Source organism: Lepisosteus platostomus, chromosome 8 (assembly GCF_059453375.1).
Source record: "Lepisosteus platostomus isolate fLepPlt1 chromosome 8, fLepPlt1.hap1, whole genome shotgun sequence".
Classification (NCBI taxonomy): Eukaryota; Metazoa; Chordata; class Actinopteri; order Semionotiformes; family Lepisosteidae; genus Lepisosteus; species Lepisosteus platostomus.
This window is the reverse complement of record NC_142618.1, coordinates 878,646-903,107: the sequence shown is the minus strand read 5'-3', so window position 1 is coordinate 903,107 and position 24,462 is coordinate 878,646. Positions and strand designations below refer to the sequence as shown.

At 39.8% G+C, this 24,462-nt stretch overlaps 1 protein-coding gene across 7 annotated transcripts; it reads left to right on the top strand.

Moving 5' to 3' along the window:
• Window positions 1–702: 702 nt before the first annotated feature.
• Window positions 703–23,730, top strand: ss18 (SS18 subunit of BAF chromatin remodeling complex). Of its 7 annotated transcripts, XM_088641991.1 has the most exons (14): window positions 755–830; window positions 933–1,011; window positions 4,315–4,391; window positions 5,571–5,655; window positions 9,928–9,963; window positions 11,628–11,781; window positions 14,641–14,862; window positions 15,192–15,350; window positions 16,356–16,433; window positions 17,876–17,968; window positions 18,672–18,797; window positions 20,228–20,358; window positions 20,815–20,876; window positions 21,725–23,730. In XM_088641991.1, exons 2-13 carry the CDS (start codon window positions 943–945, stop codon window positions 20,830–20,832), a joined length of 1,248 nt encoding a protein of 415 aa, XP_088498117.1. In that variant the 5' UTR covers window positions 755–830; window positions 933–942; the 3' UTR covers window positions 20,833–20,876; window positions 21,725–23,730. The 7 variants fall into 7 exon arrangements, with proteins under 7 accessions (XP_088498121.1, XP_088498118.1, XP_088498119.1 ...); XM_088641995.1 differs by lacking the exon at window positions 20,815–20,876 and having other exon boundaries at window positions 703–835; XM_088641993.1 differs by lacking the exon at window positions 20,815–20,876 and having other exon boundaries at window positions 753–830; window positions 14,641–14,817.
• Window positions 23,731–24,462: the final 732 nt, after the last annotated feature.

The following is a 24,462-nucleotide window of genomic DNA, read 5'->3' as shown; positions in this document are numbered from 1 at the left end:
GATTTTCGGGATATCCCAAAACCCTCTGTGAAACATGAATATGACGCCCCCCCCGTGAAACGACCCCGTAAATCCAGGCTTCCAGCCGAGCGCAGATGCCACTTGAGGGGAGAAAGTTTCGGGGACCCCCCTGTAGCACCTAGAGATTACTGTTGTTTCACAGAAACTGGGAATACCTCTCGTTAAACCTAGCCTGCAAATCACTTTTAACGCTATCAGGTATTATTCTAAATAAACCATCTGATCGCGCCTTTAACCCGTAGCTACAATAACAGAAAGAAACGCAGAGGAAATAAGCACTTTGCAGCGTTAGTATGATTTTAGACGGCCCCAACGCCTGAGCTCTGCCTGTAGACACCCTGGACATGCTGCTGGCGGGACTATTCTTCCCCTCTCTTGTTTGGGTGGCTGTTGCACTAGAACAGACGTCGGATTAAATATCACAGAGGCCTTCATAATGAACGCACAACGCTGTTGTGTATTGCTCCGGCAGTGTTTAGCCCTTGCTCGGTGCAGCAGGCTGCTCACATAGTGCCCATGAACCCCCTATGGGGTCGCACCACACTGCAACCCCCAGCCCGGGAGCACACCATTCGCACCGTCACTGGGGGGTGCGCGGTTTCTTTTAGAGAACTCAAACATTGATCGAATTCTTTTCAGTGACTTATTTCGGCGAACTCGTTTATGTAACAGTTGAACTTTAAAAAGAAAATTCCGTCGGTGCTTGAAATATCGATGGTTTCCCCATGTCCTATTTCTCGTGTAGTTGCACCCCCCCCCCCCGCACACGGAAGGGCGCACTGTAGAATCTCCTCCAGTTCTCCCGAGTGGTGAGGTCTGAGCTGCGCTGAATTGTTATTTTTTGGGGGGGTTTCTCTCTCTCTTTCTGTTTTATTTTTTTTTTTACTTTTGCCCTTTTGTTTTTATTACAGGAAAATCATCATGTCGGTGGCTTTCGCAGCTCACAGGCAGCGGGGAAAGAATGATATCACGCCGGCGGCCATCCAGAAGGTAAGGCAGCGCTGTTTGGCGGGGCAGGGGGGTGGCGATGCCTGCAGGTCGAGTCGCAGGAGGGAGAGAAATGGGTCATAATGTTGCTGAAGCGAGGCGCGGCGCTCGCAAGAAAAGCGCCAGCGATGGGGGGTGGATTTAAAACCAGCCTAGATGCCGCCCGGAGTGGGCCGAGGAATGCACGAATTGGGCCGGGAAGGGCGCAGGCCTAGGCGCTCAGTTGGACGCTGTCTGAGCCTTTGTTGTGAACTGCTGGCCGCGCTGTACGTGCGGACGGGAGTCGGGGAGGGTGCCCTCCTTGCCTGCTCGGGAAAATATCTGACCTCATATCGTCATATTCGCCCCCTCTTTAAAAAAAATTAACCGCAAAGCTGCCACTGGGGGGGGATGCCTAATCTACTCAATTTAGTCTGTTCATAATAAAGTTTTAGAAAAAAAAACCTATTTCCTTTCAGCGTGGAATAAACCTTTACTTGTTCCTTTGCAGCCAAGCAGCGAAGCTCCCGCAGGTACTTGCTCGAGTTTTAAGATTGGAGACACCGCAGTACTTGGATTTCGGTGTTTTTGTATCTAATGGTCACGAGTGTTAGGAATGTGAGGTGTTACGAATGAGACACTTGCTCAGTTCGTCGCATTTGTTTTCGAAGTAGGTAGCTGATCCGAGGACCTTTGTCTTCCACGAAGGACGCCTTGGAAATTTGGCTGGTGAGCCTTTTTGTAGAGAAGTGGCTTCTGCTGAGAAGCACTTCCTCTTACTTCCTGTTTGTGGCCCAGGTCAAGCCTTGCGATTTCGATCCTGAGTATTTCCTTTTGTTCCAGTTCCACCTGAAGGGCTTGGAGTCGTTGTTTGGGTTACCAGTTACTTTCAGAATTTTGAATGGCTTTTTACTGTTCCAATGTAAAATTCCAACCTTTTGTCCTCCTGACGCTGGTCATACCTTCCAGTCTGGTTCTTTCTCTGGGTCTTTTCTCTTGATTCTTCTCAGTAGAACGCAGTCATGTTTGAACAGTTCAAGCTCGGCTTTCCCACGTTTCTCGACCAGTCTGTTTGTCTGAGTGGCCGCGGCCGCAAGCAACACGAGCTGGCACGAGGCTGCAGGTCCTGCTCTGTAGGATTCTGTCTGGTGTCCCTCAGAGAGTTGGGACGTGTGTCTTCCTGCCTGCTGGTCTCTGAGGCCTGGCCTACCCGACGCACATCATCTCGGCTCAACCCGCACATTTTCAAAGGGGCTGAAGTCTACAGGGTAGGGCTTCCATGGAGTAAGTGTGGGATTCCCATCTGTCAATATGAGGATGTGAGTCCTGCTGGAATGTTGTCATATCCGAAGGATCCCTCAGGAAGATCCCAAGTGAGCTTCTTCCAGAACCAGCTCATTGCAGCAATGAGCAGTTTTTTTGCCTTTAATCTCGAGGAGTGGGGTTCTGTACTGACTAGACACTCCTGCTCAGACTATCACAACCTGGACTTGCCCATCGTTCTGTGGTCTCCCATCACCGACAGACTGGCTGTAACGTCTTGCCGGATTAGAAATTTCTGGCTGTGAACAGAGCCGAAGATGATTGCCATTGTGCTGACTTAGTGTTGCTTCCAACATCAACGTATTTTCTTGATAATGGTAGGAAACATATTTGTTTCCTTCTTTGTTTTTTTTTTTGATTTTCACTGGGTTTTGGCATTCAACAGGTTATGTGATTTCATGACCACTCTCAGTAATGTTAGTATTTTCAACAGTCTGTCACTGAAGTTTATTGCATTCAGAGTGGTTAGTATGATAAATTAAACAACATAATACCAACAATATTTAATCAATATCCAAATAAATGTAGTCGTATTTGGCTTTCATTTTTAGCTTAAATGGGGGAAGCGATAAAGCTACACTGCGTGTACTCTCCCCACACACCATCTCTCAGTGGAGAGGAAAACAGAGTGATGAAGAGATTTAGAGATGGAGATTTTTAGGAGGCCATGATGGGTAAAGGCCAGGGGGAAATTTGGTCAGAACATGGGAGTAACACCCCTACTCTTTTCGAGAAACACCCTGGGATTTTTAATGACCACAGAGAGTCAGGACCTTGGTTTTACATCCCATCTGAAGGAGAGCACCTTTTTACGGTGTAGTGTCCCCATCACTATACTGGGGCGTTAGGAACCACACACACCACAGAATGAGCAATGCCTACTGGCCCCACTAACACCTCTTCCAGCAGCAACCTTAGTGTTTCCCAGGTCTCCTATCCAGATACTGGCCAGGCTCACACCTGCTGAGCTTCAGGGGGTTGTCAGTTGTGAGTTGCATATGGCTGCTGGCATAAAGCATGAATGATATCCCTTTCTTTGCACAGCAGTATGGTGGATGTATTAAATTCTCTTCCATGTTAATGTCATAAGAAATTGGCCCTTAGTTAATAATGCTCAACTGCTGCATGGCTATGGGAAACAATGGATAGCAATGAGTAAGGCTGCCTTGCCCTTCATGTTGGTCTGTTTAGATCACTTTAACAGATCTTGAGCTGGGTCAGTTGGCATTAGTAACCTGGTTTGATGGTCGGTTCTTCAGTAAAGAGCACCATATACTCAGTCATAAATCAACATGTGAATAATATCCATTGATGTTCGGATTGGTTGGTTATGAAACTAGTTTCCTTCTAAAGAACAAAACCTCAGTTGATGGTTACTCCTACATAACAGTGAAATGATCACCTTGAATATCTTTTTCTGTAGGATTCTACAGGTCAGGTCTGTGACAGTTTGATGGCATTCATAGTTACCTACAGAAGCCTGCTCAGTATCTCTACATTAAGAGCTCTGCATGCTCTGACTAATGTCTTATGCTTTGAGTTCTCGATCCTTTATGAAGCCTTACGTGACAGTCTTGTGCAGCATGTTTTATTATTAATCTCAGCTCAAAAAGAGTTAAGTGTTTTGTGGAATATGAAAAACAGTATTGAAAACATGTTTTTCACACCTCTGTCCTATTTCTTAACACCATCATCTTAAATGTCACATTATATTTATTGCTGACGCTGCAATAATAAAACTGAATTGCTTCCAGTTTTTGTATCTTGTTTGATTGCGATGCTCCTTGGTATCTTTACAAATCAAGCACTAATGGGGCTTTATTCAACAATTCAGAGACCTGTCTTCAATACAAAAGCATGCAACTTATTCGACCTTGATCAGTTACAAACATGTTAGCTGTCAAATACTGAAACAGAACTTAAGGTTCTGTGATGTAGTATGACATGATCATAAGCAAACTAAAAATAGATGTGTTTTTATATAGTTTTCATTTGATTTTATAGTTACTGGATGAGAACAATCATCTTATTCAGTGCATCATGGACTTCCAGAGCAAAGGAAAAACAGCAGAATGCTCACAGTAAGTATTGACATCATGGAGTGTGTAACAATATTTGCCTATCATTAAGTTTCTGTTAGTAAAAAGGTTTCACATTAATGGAGAACTTTATGATGTTGTCTTATAACCATATATAAAGTCTTTGTGTGCCTCCTGTGTTAAGCTGTATATTTTGCACATTTAGTTTTCAGTGTGTATCCTTTGTCATTTCATTTCATAGTAAGATTGTAACTAGGCAAATGATTTGACAAACAATTAGAAGAAAGTCAATTTAATAATCTGCAAATGAAATGTATCTCAGTTATTGTAAATGTTAAATAATAATAATATTAATAATAATAATCTGAAGACGGCTTCAGAGCCCAAATATAGTGTTTCTTTGCTTTACGTTTCAGCATGGGAGAAACCTTTACTTATTCCTGTGAAACATAATCCTAATGACAAACACTTCTTAATATGATAAAGATAAACTAACCCTTCATCTTCATGTGCCATGAGGTGAAGAGAAAATAATCATAGTCTTACCATTAATGTGTGTTGGGGAAATTGTGAAATACACACAAGAGCACACTTAGGATAATAACAGTCAGGTCTTGAGCTGTTTTGTGTGTTTTGATGTTCTCTTCCATGAGAGGTAGCTAAAAATATAAGTTAGTCTTTTTTTAGAGTATAGTGTCCCCATCCCTATACTGGGGCATTAGGACCCACACAGATTGTAGGTTGAGCGCCTCCTACAGGCCCCACTAACACCAGCAGGAACCTTAGATCCAGTGTGATTCTCCCAGATTCCTGACTATGGCTGAGGCCTGAATAGGGAAGCCATGATGAAAGGGGTTGAATAATTTTGCAACCAACATATTTTGATTTTAGGTGTTTATGGAGTTTGTGATGACCATTATCTTCACCCATAGAAGTGTTCAGTTTAAGCATTTAAATTCTGGTTAAAAATATTTACTTAGAAATGTGTATTAAAACATGGAACATCATTGAAAGGGAGTGAATACTTTTGCAAGGCACTGTATAACTGTGTGCCGGATATCTAAGTTCTAGAGAACCATGTTTATATGTTTAAAGTATTGTAGGTGAGGAAAGAAGCCACATCTTCCTGTTATTGATGGTTACTTGGAATTATATTTAGTATAATAGTGTGATACATTAATATGTGCACATACATAGACACTTTTTTTTCCCTCTTAACAGGTATCAGCAGATGTTGCACAGAAATTTAGTCTACCTGGCCACAATAGCAGACTCAAATCAGAATATGCAGTCTCTTCTGCCTGCTGTGAGTATTGGTGTAGAAGGAAACAACGACCTTCAGCTTTTCTTTTAAACTAGCACTGTTAAAAATATAGATGCCTGCAAACATCTTCATCTTCAGAACATGAGCTTTGTTTACTTGCTTTTATGTTTTTCTTTCAGGAGACTGAAAGAAAGTGCCCTAGGAAATTTCTGTGTCAGCATTAGTATTGATCTGGATCCAGAATAACCTGCCTGCCAGTCTGCAGTGCTATTTCACTAAGTCTGTATAACCAAAGACAGAGCCAGGCAAAAAAAAAAACGGATCCATTTTTAAAGATCTTTGCTTACCAAAACAAGGACAGTATTTTTGTCCTTTATTTTTCTGCAGCTGTGAATCAGTTCTGCAGATTCTCAAATGTCATGTTTTTTTCTATTTCTAATTTAATCATTTCAGTACAATAGTGAATTATAAACCATACACTTATTGTAAAATATGTTTGAGAAACTTCTGCATGTGTTTTCCGTAATTGTATCAAGTGCCAAGATTAGGATTCAGCTACGTAAAAACGTTTACAAAACAATGAATTATTCTGCATAGAATTTCTGTAAGATTTAACACAACAAAAATTTAAATCTATAGTCTTCAGTTCATCGATATTTCTGTAGTTTTGAAATGAAAAATTGTCTGGTTAAAAATAGTGTTGAACTTGATATCATCTGAAATTTGATCAATTTTAATAGTAACAGTTCTCAACATGGCTACGGTCTTGCAGAGTGCTTAAAAGTGCACGTCAATACCAAACAAAACTGAGCAGGTAGTCTTAATGGCATATAATAGCTTGTCTTTGGGCATCATGCAGAGCGTGACACCTATGGTGATTGAGAAGGCTGATTTTAAGACCCTGTGCAGAAAAAACATTGGCAGGTATACCTTCATCAGTCAATTTGTAGAATATAAATTGCATATCTTGTACCTTAAGTTAAGTGAAACTCCGCTACAGAAGTGGGTTATTGTATTTATCATTTTGCCTTATCATTAATTTCAGTTCCACATACCTTCTCTTGAAAAAACAGTAACTTCAGACAGTAGTTTTATATACTCAGTTCCAAAAGAATTGCAGTACAAATAAAAGCCCAGCTAACGTCCTGCAGTGTTGATTGGGATAAATATTTCAGTTATGAGGCATAAACATGTAGTAGGTTTTTAATCTCCAATTGGCATGATAGACAAAGGCAAGACCTTATTTTTCTAATGGAACATTTCTATTTTGAATCTGCAATTGTTTTTTATTACCCACCCTGTTTGGGAATTGTTCAAAAGAAGTATTTCTCTGTTGAGGTTTGGAGCATATAGATATGGTCCTCCAATGCACACATGTAGAGACATTTCTCACATTGAGATGTCGGCAGTGCTTCAGTGGAGAGTTGGCACATCTCCCTCAATGGTATCCCTGCAGTTCTGCAGGTGCCTGGGCCTTCTTAGGAGTTCATGTTGCTCTCAGTTCTGCAAAAACCCTGGCTACTCTCCTTGCCAGCTGTGCGCAGCTGTTGCTAGAATCCTAGTCAGAATCAGCACCGTGACATGACCTGGGCTTCTTGCGTAATCTGGGCCACAGCGCAGAGCTTCGGCTAGCAGTTGCCCAGAGGTTGGGCTGCATGGGAGCCCTAAGGAGCCATGGCTTGTAGATACAGAGGACTGCCAGCTGTCTTTCAAAACCACAGAGCAGCATGGAGCAGACGTATCGCAGTGAGCACTGCATTGATGAAGTAATGCAGTTGTCAGGGAAAAATAACTGTCAGCGGAGTGCTTGCAGACATTTTGTGGTGCTGGGAAAAGCAACTCCCAACGAAGAACAGCTCTCTAAAAATGCTTGGATTTACTGCTCTTTCTCAAGATCTGTTTGTCATTTTTTATTTTTTTCCAGCATAATAATGCAAACTGCGTCATTGTAGCATGCCCTGCACAGAGCAACGTTTGGAGTGTGAAATGGTCCACACGCCCAGACTTATATCTAGGCTGACAGTAGTTCAGTAGATACCAGCCAGGGACCAGCTGTGTCAGGAATTGTAGAGCAGTTTCATCAATATGAGACGTGCCTTTGTTAGGGACCTCTTTCAATCTGTGGATTGATTATGTGCCTTTTGTTACAGGTGGTAATGAAAGACACCAGTAATCCATAGTGTGATCTTGGAGTGATGACGGCAACTGTCGGCACACTCTAGAGCAATTGAAACTAGCTGTGTAGTGTGTTCGTACTAATGATTTACACGACCTTGGCATTGGACAGTGAATTTTTAAAATGTAAATTTCTAAGCTATTTCTTGAATTATAACATGCAGAAAGGTATGATGGAATGGCAAAAAGGATCAAGACTTTCCTGTATCTGTCAGCCATCAGACAACACATGGCAATTTCAAAAATAGATTGTTTCTTTTGGAATTGAGTATACATTAAAAGTATACATTGCAACGTGTATGAAGTGCACAGTCATACAGCTGGCAGTAGTGAGAATGATTGTGGACGTAAAGGCAAAATTTGGGATATAATGCAAAATATACTGTACCAATAAGCTTTAGAACATATGTAATTCAGTTTTGGCCAATACTGCTGTTGAAGAGCACAGCAAGTCTTATAGGTTATCCTTAAAATCTCTTTTAAGAAGACCTGGAACATCTGAATTCTGCTCAGTGTCGTAAGTGAGTTGGTCGGGGAATGTCAGAAATGTCCAACTGGAGTGCTGGAGAGCTGCAGAGTGCTGGTGTTTTCATTTTGGACGATTTTTAAACTGCTTAATTGAACAAATCACCTACTTGAGTGGTCAAAACAAATTTCTTTTGGGTGTTTAGAAATAGCCGGGTTCAGGTGACATGTAAGATCTGCTGGATCTAGGAAGAGATGGCATGGTGGACTGGAGGCTTCACCTACCTGGTAGCACTCAGGTCTCCCTCAGTTTTATCTTAGTACCTGACACTCTTGTCTGAGATCCACCATACTTCACTGTGGCTGTTGCACACTGTTTTACTGCTTGATACTCTGCTTTGGAAAAACCTACTGTAGAGTATTGCCTAATAGCTCAAGCTTGTCTTTAAAGACCATCTTTTTCATGTTTGTTTACTACACCATTTCACTTCAGAGACGTTTTCTGAGTAGCTACAAGTCCATTGAGATCATTTTGTGTTAATGTACATCTTTTATGTTCTTTAGAAATGCTACCCCTCTGTACTTGCAGCAGGATCATTCACAAGATCTGTATTTCCTATCAGGGAGAATGTTTACTCTGAAGAACTTGACATCAGATTTTGAGAGCTTGGATTTCCTTCCTCTGTCTCTTCTGTTCACAAGAGTACCAGTGTCGTGAATTCTGCCTGCCTTTTTACATACACCACTGGGGGAAGCATGAAGTTGGCCTGCCATCTGTTGATGAGCGAACCCTTCATTACCTAAAGTTTACTGTTAAGCTGTGGTTTCTTTATACCTGACATGTGAGATTTCCATCTCAGAAGCCACACTCTTCAGTATACTTAAATCTATGAAGTGTTAGCGCTGCTTAAGTATTCTTTGAGTTGGTGTAGTGGCATTCCTAACAACCAATCTCATTGTATCACGTTGGTAGAATACTGTTTAATTAACATTTTATTTTTAGAAAAAAGATAACTGATCATGAATAATTTGCATTATATTTCCTTTTTTTCTTCCTTTGTTTCCATAATTACCTCACTACGATTATTTACCAGTGGTTGAAGTATCAGGAATGTATACAGCAAAGTTCAGTTACAGTGTAATTAAAATGAAATGGTAATTTTGAGAAATCAGAACATGTCACTAGGTAGTGGTTTACATTTGTGGTCAGTGTCAGTTTTTAGGCACTGTATTGAAATGATTCTTGGAAAGGTAGACTGGACTTTTATCATGTGGGTATTGTTTTTACATTTAAAAATCGAATTGAATTTAAAACGTTTTAATTTGCAATTGTAAATTGTTTTTAATGAACTAACTGTTTATTCTTGACAGCTCAAGAAAAAATAGGTTTGATTTTGTAACTTATCCGAAGTGTAATATATAATGTTTATTGAAATATTACTGTATAAAACATTTTTTAAGATAAGGTATTTAACATATGAAATATGTAAATTTTTAAACCTCTTTTTTTAGAAAGAAGGTATGATGGAGACTTTTTAATGGCCATTTAAGATTCCAGAAATGTAAAAATCCTTCAGTGAGTGATTAAAACTAATTACATTCTAGTACAATGAGCAATGCCAGTTGTTTGTTGAAGGTTAGTCATTCATCTAGATTTTCTGTACTTGATTTCAGAGGTCTGAAACACCCACCACAGAGGTAAAGCATGAAGTGAGTATCTATATCAGGTTTAATGATGATAAAACTAAAATTTTTGACAGTAGGTACAGGACCTTCAACCACATTGGGAAACATTTTACCAACTTAATTAATGAAAAATGGATTATATGCCTGTGTACTTCATGCATGTCCTTCAGCTTTCAGCAATTCTTTAGAGCCTTTATTAAAATACTGAGAAGTTATCCTCACCATACAGGTCATTCATACATGCTGGACAGGGTTTTAGGAATAATTTGCCAGAGGGAACGAGTAAGCACTTAACAATTCATTAAGCAGGTGTATCATTTGAAAAGATGAAGAACTGTAAATTGGACATTTTAGGGTTAAGTTTATTTTAACAGTGTTTGTCTGCTTCAGCTGGGGTTCTTTTAAACCAAAGTTCCTTTCCTGTTTTATTTTCCATTTTTGGAGGTTTTGGGGATTTTGGTACATTCTCTGTGAGGATAACACTGATGAACAACTTCTCTCTACTCTTCTTACATGCCATCTCATCTTTATCTTTGCAATTATTTGTGAATATTTTTCATTTGCAAATATTGAATACATCATGCAGCCCTTTGCTCCTCCAACATGGTTCATCCATTGGCTGGGTTATTTTTAGAGGGTATGTTTATATCATGTATAAACTTCACAATTCTAGTTTTCAGTGATTGTTCTTTGGAATATAGAAATCCTTGATGCATAGCTTTGAAAACAGTTTTCCATTGTCCAGTTTGCTGTTTGGTTTTCTAAAACAGAAAAGCCCTAAAGAGAATTTCAAGGCAATGGGCAAGTAAAGAGCTGTGTTGAGAAATGGCTGAGACAGTCACCTGTTCTGAATCAAGTAGTCATTGATTCGCCTATGAACAAAGATTGATTGACAGGCATCGGCTCTGCTCTGACAACTTGGCTGTCTGGACATTAGTGTCAGAATTATGCATTTCTTTTCATTTTGGGACATACGTTTGTTGCCTTCTGGTTTCCTACAGCAAAAGCATTAAAAACGCAACAGCACAGTGTTTATATTTAGGGAAAAAATCTTGAAATCTGAAGCCTCCCAGGTGGTGACGGATAAAGAAATAGCTTCTGCGCTAAACTTGTTTCAGCCCTGCCATGGTGGGTGAGAGAGAGAGAGAGACATGTGGCTCAATCTATGATCAGTAGTTCTGATTACGGTTGCCTTTTTATAAAATAAATAACCATCCGCCTTGAACTAATCCCGGACCACCAGATATCATTTCTCCGAAATTGAATGCAAAGTGCTGCATTGAGCAGTGTTCTGCTCCGCCCAGCTCAATCAAGTGCTTGCTTCTTAATAGCTCCCTCCTGGGCCATTATTTACAGTTTTGCTCTGGTGATTACCTCTTGCTCGTAGAAACACCAAGAATTAAATGGTTCTGATAATTGAAGTGCATTCTCATTCCTTGGAGGGCGCCCCCTCAGGGCAGAGCTGAGATCTGTTGGATGATGTTTGTAGTTGCCTTTATTTCTTGACAGCATTGAACGCTGCAGCCCTGCTTGCCCTTCCACCTACATTACTCCGTCCCATCATGCTCCCCCATCTTCTCTCTGGCATGTTCTCTCTTTAATAGTGCTCAAAAGTCCATCAAGTCTTCAATTCAAATGCTTTCTTTGTTTCCCTGTTGTTTCTCATTTTTGTGTGCTGCTGCTGCTAGCCCCCCTCACAGAGTATGCCCATGGGCCCAGGGGGCATGAATCAGAGTGGCGCTGCCCAGCCCCCGCATGGCCACAGCATGCCCTCAGAAGGGATGGTTGGCAGTGGGCCTCCTGCCTCTCACATGCAGAACCAGATGAATGGACAGATGCCTGGTAAGTTCCTCTCCAGCGGCTCTGATGGCATGGGGGTCGCCTAGCAACCCAGCAGCATCCTGGGCCCCAGGGGGGGCTACATTTCTGATGACAGGTCTGCTCCGAGTGTTCCTAAGGGAAGATGCGCCGTTTCTTTTTGTGTGTGTGTGTTCGCTTCAGTCCTACGTGACCCTTGCTCGCTGTTCACCAGACTGCCAGTGGGCTTTGATTTAGCTGAGACATAACATTCCTGTGATGAGCAAAACTGGCTGTAACTAGTCTGTGCACAGGCTCACAGTAGGATAGGCAGAAGAGGATTTTTTTGGCAAGAATTGATGAGTCCTTGAGATAATGAATATTCAGCTGCTTTATCCTCCTGCCTAAATATATCAGAGGGCATTATAATGTTGGAATTAGCCATCAAGACTGGATGTGTCCTTTTTGGACATGATACAAGGGGAAACTTTTAATGACTTTTTCTTCCTTTTGCTTCACAGTATAGAACCTTTATCTGCATTTATGTCTTTGTTATTGAGAAGGGTAAGGTGAAAGAGTTAATGGTTGAGCATAAATGTTAAACCTGTATGCTTAATTGCTTTACATATATCATCAACAAAAAAAGATATCCTGTGTTTTACAATGTAACAAATTGGCGGCTCTGTATTCAAAACATTTCACTGCTCAAATCTCCATCGCTTCCTATGGAGATGATAAGCACCCATGTTGTCTGAATACGGGGCTCTTTGACTTTTTTTTCTGACTGTGACTTTTATCAGTCACAGATGTCGTGTGAAGACTGCTGCTGATCTGCATACAGTAATTACATCATTTTCTTGCCATGTGTAGGAGTATTGACAGGAAGTTAAAGCAGCAAGTCAATTGCAACAGTACTGCTCGTGAGAATTCTTTCCATTCATGAAACTTCAAACAAATAAGGATTAATGGTGATGCGGCAGAATGCGCAGATTGGACATTTAAAGTGAATAAAGCATGATGTTTGAAACATCAAGTATAAGAATCGAGAGCTTAAACTTTTGTTGGAAGATGGACCTGTATTGCAACAAAATTTTCCATTTAGCTGTTTATAATTTTAGGTAAAGGATGTTAAAAATTAGTCAGCAGTGTAGTGGGATGAGACTGTGCACTGTTATTGGTACATTATATCTGCTGTTGTAGCCATCAGCACGAGGGTCTGTGTTGTAAATTCTGACTGCGTGCTGCTGCTGCTGCTGGTGTACAGATTTTAATTGGGTAATTGATTTTTTTATCTGTCCTTGCATGGACTAGGTGGAGAGGAAATGGAGCGCAATATAGCTATTGCTGGTGTCAGGAAAACCCAGATAAAGATGCCCACAGTCACTTTGATTTTTGTAATGATTTTTTAACACTTTTCAATAGGTAACTTTGCAGACCTGATGCCTGATTTTTTTTTTAAATGAACATTTTTTTCATAATCATCTGGTTATCCTTCTGCTAGGGCAATTGGAGTTGTTGGCTCTGGGGAATGACCAGGGAACACACTTTGAGCCTTTCACTCCCCAGTGCACCAGTGTTGTTATATTTCCATTACAAAATCATCTCATGAGGAATCTGCATTCATCCGACGTCAAGACTTTACGTGTTTAGGACTAACGTGTGGTGCTTTCTTCACATTAGGAACATTCCAAAAGGCAGTTTTCAGAATATCAGTAGCATCTCTTTAACTCCTCTTGAATGTTTCTCATGCTTTGAGATTTGTATTGTAGTAAGTTCACTATACATACTATGAAAACTACCTTTGTAGTGAAGGTAAATATGCAATATATAACAGAAGGTTGCTGTTTGCACAGATGAAAAAATTGGATTAAATATGTATGCCCTGCTACACCTAGATAAAGAAGGAAATTATTCAGAGTACACCAGGCTGCAGGCAGTTGAAAGCAGAGGAGTCCCTCTAGGTGTAAAGCTGCTGTAATGCTTCTTCCTTTTTGTATCATTCATTACATACCCACGTCTGTTAATTATGCATGAGCTTGAATATAACGTTTATTTATTTGAAAGTAATCCTTATCTGTTTAGTCTGCTTAAAAGGACTGATTTAATGAGGCATTTGCATATTACACCCTGTCTAAACCTGGGAATAGGTTTCTGTACTGTAGTTCAGTGGAGTAACTGGTACTCTTATGTTGGTCTATATATTTACAGAATGTCAGCTATACTGATGTAAAAGTGTGTATTGTTATGTGTTAAGTATTTTTTTATAGGCCACTGAAAGGTCCCTTAGTTTCTGTGTATAGGAATCATGGGTATCCTTTTCAAGTTAGAAAAGAAAGTTATGCCATCTTTACATCTTTAATTAATTTGCTGTGAGGCTTAGCTTTTGGGAGAAAAACCACACCTCCCAAAAAGCCAGAAGGGCCTAGATCACAAAGGGCATGCTATCAGATAGAATCTCTGTGGGGGAGGGGTTTTTGCCATTTACACCTGGGTTTTATTGATGAGGTGGAAGAGAATCTTGCTTATTAATCTTATAAAGGAAAATGGCTGAAAATGTGATGTTAACATTAACAGATCAGAGAAACACTTAAAGTTAAAGGAAGCTTAAAGTAACCTTTGATTAAGATTGACACTGACTTAACTGCATGTGAAGCACCACCAGTTTATATTTAAGCCTTTATTTTCTTATTCAGCGTTTAAACAACCAGTATTTCTTTGTGCCACTGTATATGGCACCGAGCCTTCTGTCACACAAACGCAATAAAGCAGAGAAATATAAGTCCCTATATTGATTTTTACGTACAAACCTTTTTCGTGCATGTCAGTAGCAACACATAAGAAATGTTTTGGGTTTTTTTCCCGGTCAAAGACAAAGCTTCTAAAGTCTGTTTGCTCTGTCTCAAGGGCCTAATCACATGGCCATGCAAGCACCTGGACCCAGCCAGCCCAGCATGCCCAACAATTCAATAAACATGCCGCCCACCAGCCACGGATCCATGGGGGGCTACAACCACACAGTTCCTTCCTCACAGAGCATGGCCGTGCAAAGCCAGATGAGCATGAATCCGGGACAGCCGATGGGTAATTATGGCCCTCGACCCAACATGAACATGCAGCCTAGCCAAGGTACTCTCTTTGTTTTTCGGACTGAGGAAAGACTTGGGGGTTTCCTTATCCAAGAATGAAACTTGTTTAAAACCTGCTTTTGTGAAGAATGTTTTTTTTTTCTTCTAAAAAAAAAAGTATTGGAACTGATTCAATTTTGGGGGGCTATCGGTAGTAAAAAAAAAAACTCCTTTTTAACGTTTTTTCTGTCTTTGTGATGCAAAGGCTACTGACCGCTGCTTTAGCTTGCTCAGGTAACCACGTCAAAGTGAAAGATTTTCTAGTGAACGTTAAATGCTCAGTGGAGTCTCAGAGAGGTGATGGAACTGTGGTTATTTATGTGTTTCCAGGCCCCATAATGCACCAGCAGCCGCCCTCACAACAGTATAACATAGCTCAGGGAGGGGCACAGCACTATCAGGGCCAGCAGAACCCCATGACCATGATGGGCCAAGGAAACCATGTCATGGGACAGAGACCCATGCCTCCATACAGACCACCTCAGCAAGGTAAGTCTGGCAGGGGTTCTAGGTCCATTTCTGTGGGTTTACTTTCCTGTCTCTTTGCTGACTGTTTCACCACGGGCCCTCATTTCTTAGCAGCTGCTTTATACATAAAGCATCAAGTCTTATTCTTCTGTGTGCTTCGGGACAAGAGCATTCACAGTGCATCATTTATGCCTAAGGTACTAATGATATTTGTTGTAGCACACATCATATCCATGAGCACTGCACAGTGATACGTCTTAGTGTGTTTCTATCCCCTTCAAAATCTGAATTGCAAACGATTTGACACTTAGATTTTTCAATGTGTACGGTCTGAGTGAATGTCACTGTTATGATTTATCATTAGAGTGTATGTTACACGATTTTACATTTCTATTTTGGAATGCTAGACTTATTAAAGTGTGATATCCCTGAAATGTACATACGGGCTGTGTAGGTGGAAATATGAACCTTTTGATGAAAGTAACATTAAACCAATATTCATTTGGATTTCTAGGCACTTAATCAACAATATGTTACACAGTTGTCACAGGGCTTTTTGTCTTTTCAAAACTATTGTTTCCAAGTGTTCCTTATTTTTCCTCCCATCGAGAGCAGATCAGCTGTCTGGGACAGGGTCAGGGTGCAGGCCTGTCTCAAAGGCATGGTTACCTCTCAGGCTCATTATTACACAGCTGGTTCCCAGCAGAGGCTGTGAGGGACAACTGGGCCAGAGTGGAGGTGCAAGCAGTCCACAGAGTGCTCGGAGGGGGAAGGTGGATCTTCCTGCATGGTGTTAGGACAGGCTGCTTTCACATTTAACAGGGGGAAGGGAATTTAGAAATGCAGGTGGATGGCTAACATGTCACACCACTCTCGGTCAGCAGAAAACATTATAAAGTTATGTAGCACTTAGTATTTGCTATTTACCTCTGCCAGCTACAATTTAAGGAATGCATGTACTGCCATTATTTGAGCGATGTCCTGTTGCGCAACTTTATTATCCCCTTCACTTCACTCTGTGTGCAGGACCACCTCAGCAGTATGCCGGTCAAGAGGATTATTATGGGGAGCAGTACAGTCATGGTGGACAAGGAGCTCCAGAAGGTGTGAATGCACAGTATTACCGCAGTCATAACACAGTCATCTGTTAATTATTGAGTTGTATGTGCTTGTCTATGGAAAGTATGATCTGAATCAGTAGCATAAATTCAGATAATTTTTTTAATTTAAAACATGCTACTAAGAAAACACTGTACTGATGCAGTGGATTACTGTTAAAGTCATTCGTATTGCCACTGGGACAGATATAGGTCAGAACAGCTTATGACTGAAAGGAATGTTTCTTAAAATCTGTTATAAAAACTCTTAACACTAAGGACATTTGTGTTTGAGAGAAAGTTAAAACTCACAAACTACACTATACTACGTTAATCTGGAATGTGCAATATGTAAATTGGATACCACACTATGAAATGCAAAGCTGTCAACAATGTATTTCTGATCTTTTTCAGCAGTAGTCTCTTAGTGGTGTGCCTTACAGGAAATATAGTTTAGATTGTCTCAGAGTTCCAAGAAGAATTAGACCGACTTTCATAAATGAGAACTTCATTTATGTTCCCGAGGGTGTCGAGCAATTTGAGAGACTAGAGTGGCAATGCGTATGCAGAAGAGTATTAGAAGATAGCTTAAAAGGTCAATTTTGGCTGGACTTTGTATATAATAAGCCAAAATTAGTAGTAGTAGTGCAGTGTTTGGAGATGCAGGTGGTGATATAGATGATTCCTGTTTCTTTAGTAGAATTTTGGACCCCATGATGGATGCTTTGAAACTTTTCTTCATACGATTATATTTATTCCATTCTGATTTTTTTCACTTTGGTGGATGAGTTACTGACAGAAAATAATGGCACCTTCCTGCTGTGGGAAAAAATACAAATGAAGTTCACATTCATTGAATTTTTCTCCTGGTTATTTTGGAACTGCGGGACAAAATAAACTTCAATTGAAATTAAAGTCTTTAAATCAGGTTGCAGCACACTTATTATTTAGACACTCCATCCCCATTCCCCCAAAAGCACGTGAAGAGTTCTGATGGAAACCCTGCCATACTCCATACTTCATTTTCATTTTTTGATGTTCCAGAAACGTAAAAACAAGTCATACCTATGATCAATACTGGTAAGCAGTCGGTTTTGCATTGAGGATAAATACATCAAAGAAGTCACTAAAACATCTTTCCAGCATGCATTCCAGTTTTATATCACAAAAAGATGTAAGCAAAGAGCTTTGATCTCTAATGATGTTCTTAATGGGAGACATGGAGATTTTTTTTACTTTTTAGAAAAGTTGAAAACATGAAAACAATGTTGGTGGTTACATTCACACATTGGTGTACGTTTTTGTACTCTGAAAATATAGAAATGGTGTATATTTTAATGTATACATTTTTTTTTACTTTTGACAACTATTTTTATTGAATTTTATCTTTCAACCGTTTTAGCCGAGGGCATTAACATTTCTTCCTATCTTCTTGTCAAATTGATGTAGGTCATAATGATTACGGTTATCAGCAACCATCGTATCCTGAACAAGGCTACGATAGGCCTTATGAGGATTCCTCACAACATTACTACGAAGGAGGTATCTATATACCTTCACACAAATATGCACACACACGCAAAATTGAGCATTAGATGCAAGGACATCCACTCGCAACACTGCACAGGACAACTTTTTTTTTTGGTTTTACTACTCCTGCAGCGCTATTGTAGAATTCTAGTTGCTGGCTGTCACAAGAAATTTTGCAGCAACTTTTTTTTCTGCCATGCTTAAAGTAGAATCCTATAACATTTCTAACCAGTAATCATTTTTAAAGCTTTAAACAGATGAAAGGACCATAAACATTAACAGATAAACACTGATTAGACCCTACTTCTTTCTCATTATCTCAACTTCTGTATGCAGCTCTGTTTAAGGAAGATGAAACAGCTTGCTGAATTTGTGTAGCTAGTTTGTGCTCATTGTCGCTGTTTTTTCCCCTCTTACGCTGTGCGTGATTTTTTTTAATGTTCAAGTTCTTGTAATGCTCGTTTGGCAGGGATGCTAAAAACGCTGCAGTTCCAACTTCCCAATAATTTAAAAGCATTTTGTGTTTTGTTGTCACTGGGCTTCACTGCAGTTTTGTTTGGCCAGGTCTCTTCTTTTCTTCCCCTCATTGTTTTGTTTGATCTGTTTTACAATGAGACCCCTGCATTGTCATTTTTACTGTGTTCTTGGCTGTGCTAAGTTTTACTGTGAAGTGAGGGAATGTTTCTGGCTCATATGTTTCTGTACCGTCCTGTAGGTAATTCTCAATACGGTCAGCAGCAGGATGCCTATCAGCAAGGACCACCACAGCAGCAAGGCTACCCGCCTCAGCAACAGCAGTATCCAGGGCAACAGGGTTACCCAGGGCAACAGCAAGGCTATGGTAGGTGACCACATATACAAGATGCTTGCCAAAAATCTACGCATAAGTGCTTTTCCTCGAAGGATGCACAAAGATATACATGACGACCAAAAAAATACACTTTATGCTTTAACTTTATCCCTCATCATCACACAGTAGTACTTTTTACAGGATCACCACTGGACCATCAGTCTTAACAATTCTGAATACAGCATGTGCATTTCTGTTTAAAGGCACTGTGTCTGGAATCTGCAAGTTTTACTTCTGTCACATACTGTCTTGATATGAAGGAATTGCTGTAATGTGATTGAAATGTTTTCATTCTTTCCTTATTTGTTGATATCGCATGAAGTGATTGCAGTAGGTCACTGCCGGACTACGGGTCTTTCACTTTAAAAGGAGATGAAGGATAGTTGATAGGTAATGGCTCAGGGCAGTGACAGTGTGGGACTCATCTTCTTTTTTAATCCTGTCAGCTTCCCTTACATCTCGCCAGGAGCGTTTCAAGTCTCGATAATTAGGACTTTAGAAGAGTAGGACTTGTCGAATCAGCACCATCTGGTAGTGGATGTGGAGTACCCACAAGGTTAATATACACAGTTCTTGTTTTAAAGTTCGTAACTAGATCTCGGGGAGCCGGGTGAAACACTGCCTGTAAAGGTGTGTGTTTAGAAGCCAGTAAAGAATCTGATACTCCGCTTCATGCATGTCCAAAGCTGGCTTCTCTTGCCTACTGGGGATAGGAGAACACTGCACTGCCCTTTAGATGCAGCTACTGGATATGTGTGCCTAAACTTGTACAAGTTCAATGTACTTTTTAAGATAGCCTTATCCTCACTGAGATACTGATTGCCAGTAAATGTTTCAGAATATATGAATTGGTCCTTGTGCAGATATAATTGAATATACATGCAAAAGTGTCATTGTTATATGGACAGTAACTTAGGTGTTTGATCAACACACGAGAAACTTGCTGGATTCCCCTATCCCATTTAGTAAAACCAGATTATGTTCAGGCAATTGCGTTCTTTGAGAATTTTTATTCATGTTCTTTGTAAATTGCTGATATTCTTCATTGGGGTAGAAATTAAGGAGCATGCTACAACTGGATATTACAATGCATAAATGGTAAGATTAGAGGACCAAATCATTTTATTGTCACTTGTAATAATTTCAGAATATTTTCAGAATAACTACGAGAATGCGGTAACACTGTATTTTTAATGTCTTTACTTTTGATGTGATACATAATTTCCTGTGAAATATGAATTGCAGGAAGTCACGATGAATTATTGGATATTTTTATACGACATCCCATATTCCACAAGAATGAAACGTGAACTTTTATTGTGTGTTGTAAGCAGGCTTGGTTATTGGGAACTGGGTGTAAAACAGCTCTGGTAATGCTGCATGCAAAAGTATTGACCCAGTTCCCCCTTTTTTCTTCCAAGGTCCCTCTCAGACTGCCCCGGGGCAGTACCCCAATTACACCCAGGGGCAGGGGCAGCAGTATGGGGGTTACAGGGCTCCACAGCCCGGCCCCCCTCAGCCACAGCAGCAGCGCACCTATGGTTATGATCAGGTAAGAGCAGCATGATAGGTAAGCAAACCAGCTAGAAATCAGTAATTGGTGTGTTAGTCTAAGGCTTACTTCAGTACTGCTGTAATAATAACTAAAATGATCAAAGCTAGAGGGTATGTCTCAGGTGGCCAATGTTGTTGGGAATCTTTCTGTGCATGCAACCTTCAGTTTATTGTTATGGAGGTGGAGTAATTAAAATGCAGCGTCTTGTTAACAGTGAATGGTCCTGCCTTTAGTGTTGCAGCCTGGAGGAAAGTAGCTCGAGGAGGTCGAGAGATCTGCCTTAACCCACGCAGTGAGTTGGCTGAGCTTAGCGTCGCTTGGCCCTTATGCCTGTGCCATGCCCACTCAAGGAAACAGGTCTCACTGGAAAAGGACAAAGTGTTGCCATGTATTCAATGTGGTCCTTAGCCGAGGCCCAGCCTTTTTTTTGATATCTTTATTTTTGAAATTCAGGCTCTCATGAGGAAATAAGGACCGGTTATTTGAACCCCTGACTATATCTTTAAGACATGAAGGTAATGGTAATCGTGAACCCCTTGAAATGAAGTCTAGTCTTTTTCTAGCCATGGTAATTAAAAAAAAAAACAAATTAACAGTTTTTACATTGCTTTGTAATCAGGGGTCGAAATAATATCTTGAGGTCCTTCAAGACGGCAGATGGCAAGGCCACTTTCCAGGCAAAGGATACTATCAAATTAAACTGTTGTGTGCTGCATAAACCAAAGGAAAAGCTGATATTGTAGCCGTTCTCCTTCACACTTTTTAAGTGTTCAAACGGATGAAAGTATTGACTTGATAAAGAAGGCTGTTCTGTTCCTTGATGTGGCAGTTACTCTGGAAAATAACTCATTCCTGCCTTCTTTCCTCACTGGAAATTATGAAGCCAAATCAGACTGGAATGAGTCAGAACAAATTTAAAATGGTTGCTCTTAATTGCTTTTTTTCTATTAATTCTTGGAACTTTCAAACCCACCTGGCTACCGTAGGAAACAAAGCAGTTTCGACCCCTGTTTAGAAATATACATGTAAGTGCTGAATTGTCATGCATATTTGAAAATGATGAACAATTTTTACCTATCAGATAAACAGTAATTTTAATCTTGGTACCATTTGCTTTGTTTCTTTAAAAAAAAGTGCTCACTTCCATTTGTCATGTATAGATTGTCTCTCATAGAGCCATGCTTCCATCTGCTGGTCTGTTAGAGTATTGATTTAAATATGATCTTGAAAGAATCATCTGATTTAATTACATTGACAACATCAACATGCCATTGAGGAATTTCCTACACATTTATTTTTAAAACATATAAAATGCATTAATTTAATAGACAAATTGCATTAACACGGACATTTTTCTTCACAGGGTCAATATGGGAATTACCAGCAGTGAAGTACAAAAGTCACATTCCATGTGCAAGGTCTCCTAGCAGCCACGTTCTGCCCTCAGGACTGGAATTATTTCAGTAATGAGAATCACTAATTTGCCCTTTTATGTTTTGTATCTGCATAATGGATGCTGCTGTTTGAGTCTTCGTCTGACAAAATAATAAAGAGATGGCTTTGTGCATTTATCAAGCCTTCTGTTTTCAACATGCTGCCTACAGATGGGGGTGCTGTACACAAAAAAAGTGGAATGGGTTTTTTAAAATGAGAAACAATCCCAGTCTGCAGGGATTGCAAATCATTCTGTGTTTACCCCCCCAGAGGGAAACCGAGTTAGTGAGCTCATTGTAACGTTCATTCAAGATCTGTAACGTGAATTTCAAAACTAAATCTCACCATGTCACTTTGGAAAATCTACAGTATTTGAACATGTTATGCTCATAGCAGTGATGCCTTAAATTTAGTGCAGCTGTGAATTTAGCAGATATGTCAAGACTTTGTCCCAAAGACCCTTTGCCTTATAACTTACACTTGACATAGTAAAACATTGGCAAAAATTTGTTTTTGGAAATTATTTTTTGAAAAGTTCAAAAGTATATTCAGTTGCTCAGTCATGACCCTTCTAGTGCTAATTATTTTATAAAGCAATAATGATAAAGTTGTGGGCTGGTGAGAGAGTGGATCACCTTACAACATGAAGCAACTACATTTTGAAAGGTGATCTATTTTTATTAAGGTCAGAATATTAACTGATGTACAGATTGTATTTTATGCTTTTAAGTAGAACAACTGAATTTGTATAGTGCTTTGAATATTAGTATAGAAGATTTTGTGTCTATTTCTTACTGAGAATGGTACCATAAAGACAGGCTTTTTAGTTGGTTGTTTGGGATGGGAGAGAGCTTGAAATGTATTGTATTCCTTGCCATTTTTATTTTCTGTATTCATAAGCTATAACCTTAACATTGCACCAGCTTGTATATCATTAGTTTGTACCCTGTACTGTTCTGCAAAAATGAATCCTTTTATGTTTCCCAAATTGTCCCACTATTCCATCTCTATAATATATATATATTAGTCCACGGGAAGAATAACCAAACTTTGGAAGTTAAAGTAAACATTTCTAGTGTGGTTAAATTGTGACAAAGATGCAAAAGAGCTAATACTGTCTCCTGAACAAGATCTGTCATACCTGTTTTCTCAAGAGTGCCAGGGCTTGATCTGAGAATGTTTAGCAATTGCAGCTCGATCAGTACAAGTCTTTATGGGTACTGTACTCTCGTGCCTGGAGATCGTGGGCACCTGAGGGCCTTTTTCACAGAAGAACTCTGGAGGATGTTTCAGGGTGCTCCTGTAAAAACGTTCAGACACACTCTCTATTGCTGAAGCAGGGAGAAATAGCTTCTTCTCTTCTTTTCTTCAGTGGAACGTTGGAAAATTGAAGTTCTGATATCAAGATATTGAAAGTCAGTCTCATTATAATAGGGGCGAAAAACAAAAATAAACAGAAGAAAACAATTTCCGCTTGTGCCGGAGAGCCGCTGGTGTCCTTTACGATTACCTCTGTAAGTGTTATTCTGAGGCCACGGTACAGCATGTTAAGCCAGTCTATAAGGAGGGAAAGCAGGAGGGGATTGTAAAGCAGGAGGATGTTTGTAAAATATTAAAATAAAAGGTTAAATACATTTCATTATGTTTGTAAAATTCAGAAAAAAAACAGATTTTGAAAAATATATGCAGTCCTTCTTTACTCAAGACCTTTATGATAATTTTACTGCTCTTTTGGGAGGGATGGAATCCTTTACTCTGAACTATGTGCAGTTTGGTAAACTGTATTACTGTGTATGCAGGACTGCCAGCTCTTGTAGGTGCCATGCCAGCCACAGCCACAGCCACAGCCACAGCCACTGTGTGTTCATTATTGCAGTACAATGTAAAGCTGTATTTCACTGGACTTCAGCAAAAAATAAATTATTGTGGTTTTCATATTGCTTTGTTGCATTTCTTTGCTTTCTAAAAAGGGACATTTTTGTCATCCATTAACACCTGGAACACTCCATAAATATTTGAGTATTCTGCAGAAAAAGTTGTTTAATTCTTGAGAGGCCTCTTATGTTCCCATGATAATTATATAAGAATGATAATACTTTATCTTCTTTGAAAGGTGCATGACAGGATCTACAGACTCGATTATATTGTTTTTAAATGAATGTGAAATGTGTGTAAAACAGTGCATCAGTTTAAGTATTCATGTATAAATGAACTTGAGTTTCTTTCAAGTTCAGAAAACATTCTTAGTACTGCCAAAAGAGTATAATTTTAACACTAAAATAATCTGCAGTAAACTGGTTTAAACTGGTAAAAAAGAACTTAATTAGAAGGTACTGCATGTATACATGAAACAGAAATATGAAATGTATCTCATGAGATTATAGGCTTTCAGATCCAATACATATGGGGTTTGTTTGTAACCCATCTGTGCATATCTTGTTTCTGTAGCTAATTACTTGTTAAATGTGAGCCCCTGTGCACTTTAAGAGAAAAGCTTATTGCAAAGTGGTTTTTGTATCAGCAGTGCCAGGTGCTTTCTGGCAGGGTCTTTGCGCACCAGCATGGTTCTGCGATTGGTGGCAAAAATATGTGCAAAGAAATTAGGAGTGATAACCTACTGGTAATAAACCTCAGGCTACTGCTTCCCATCTGTGCTCTAAGCGCAGA

Excerpts from the sequence above, each read along its gene's own strand:
- ss18 (XM_088641995.1), top strand. The coding sequence starts at position 943 with ATGTCGGTGGCTTTCGCAGCTCACAGGCAGCGGGGAAAGAATGATATC. Across the intron at positions 14,863-15,191 it reads GAACATGCAGCCTAGCCAAG|GCCCCATAATGCACCAGCAG; the intron begins GTACTCTCTTTG and ends ATGTGTTTCCAG. Across the intron at positions 18,798-20,227 it reads AGGGCAACAGCAAGGCTATG|GTCCCTCTCAGACTGCCCCG; the intron begins GTAGGTGACCAC and ends TTTTCTTCCAAG.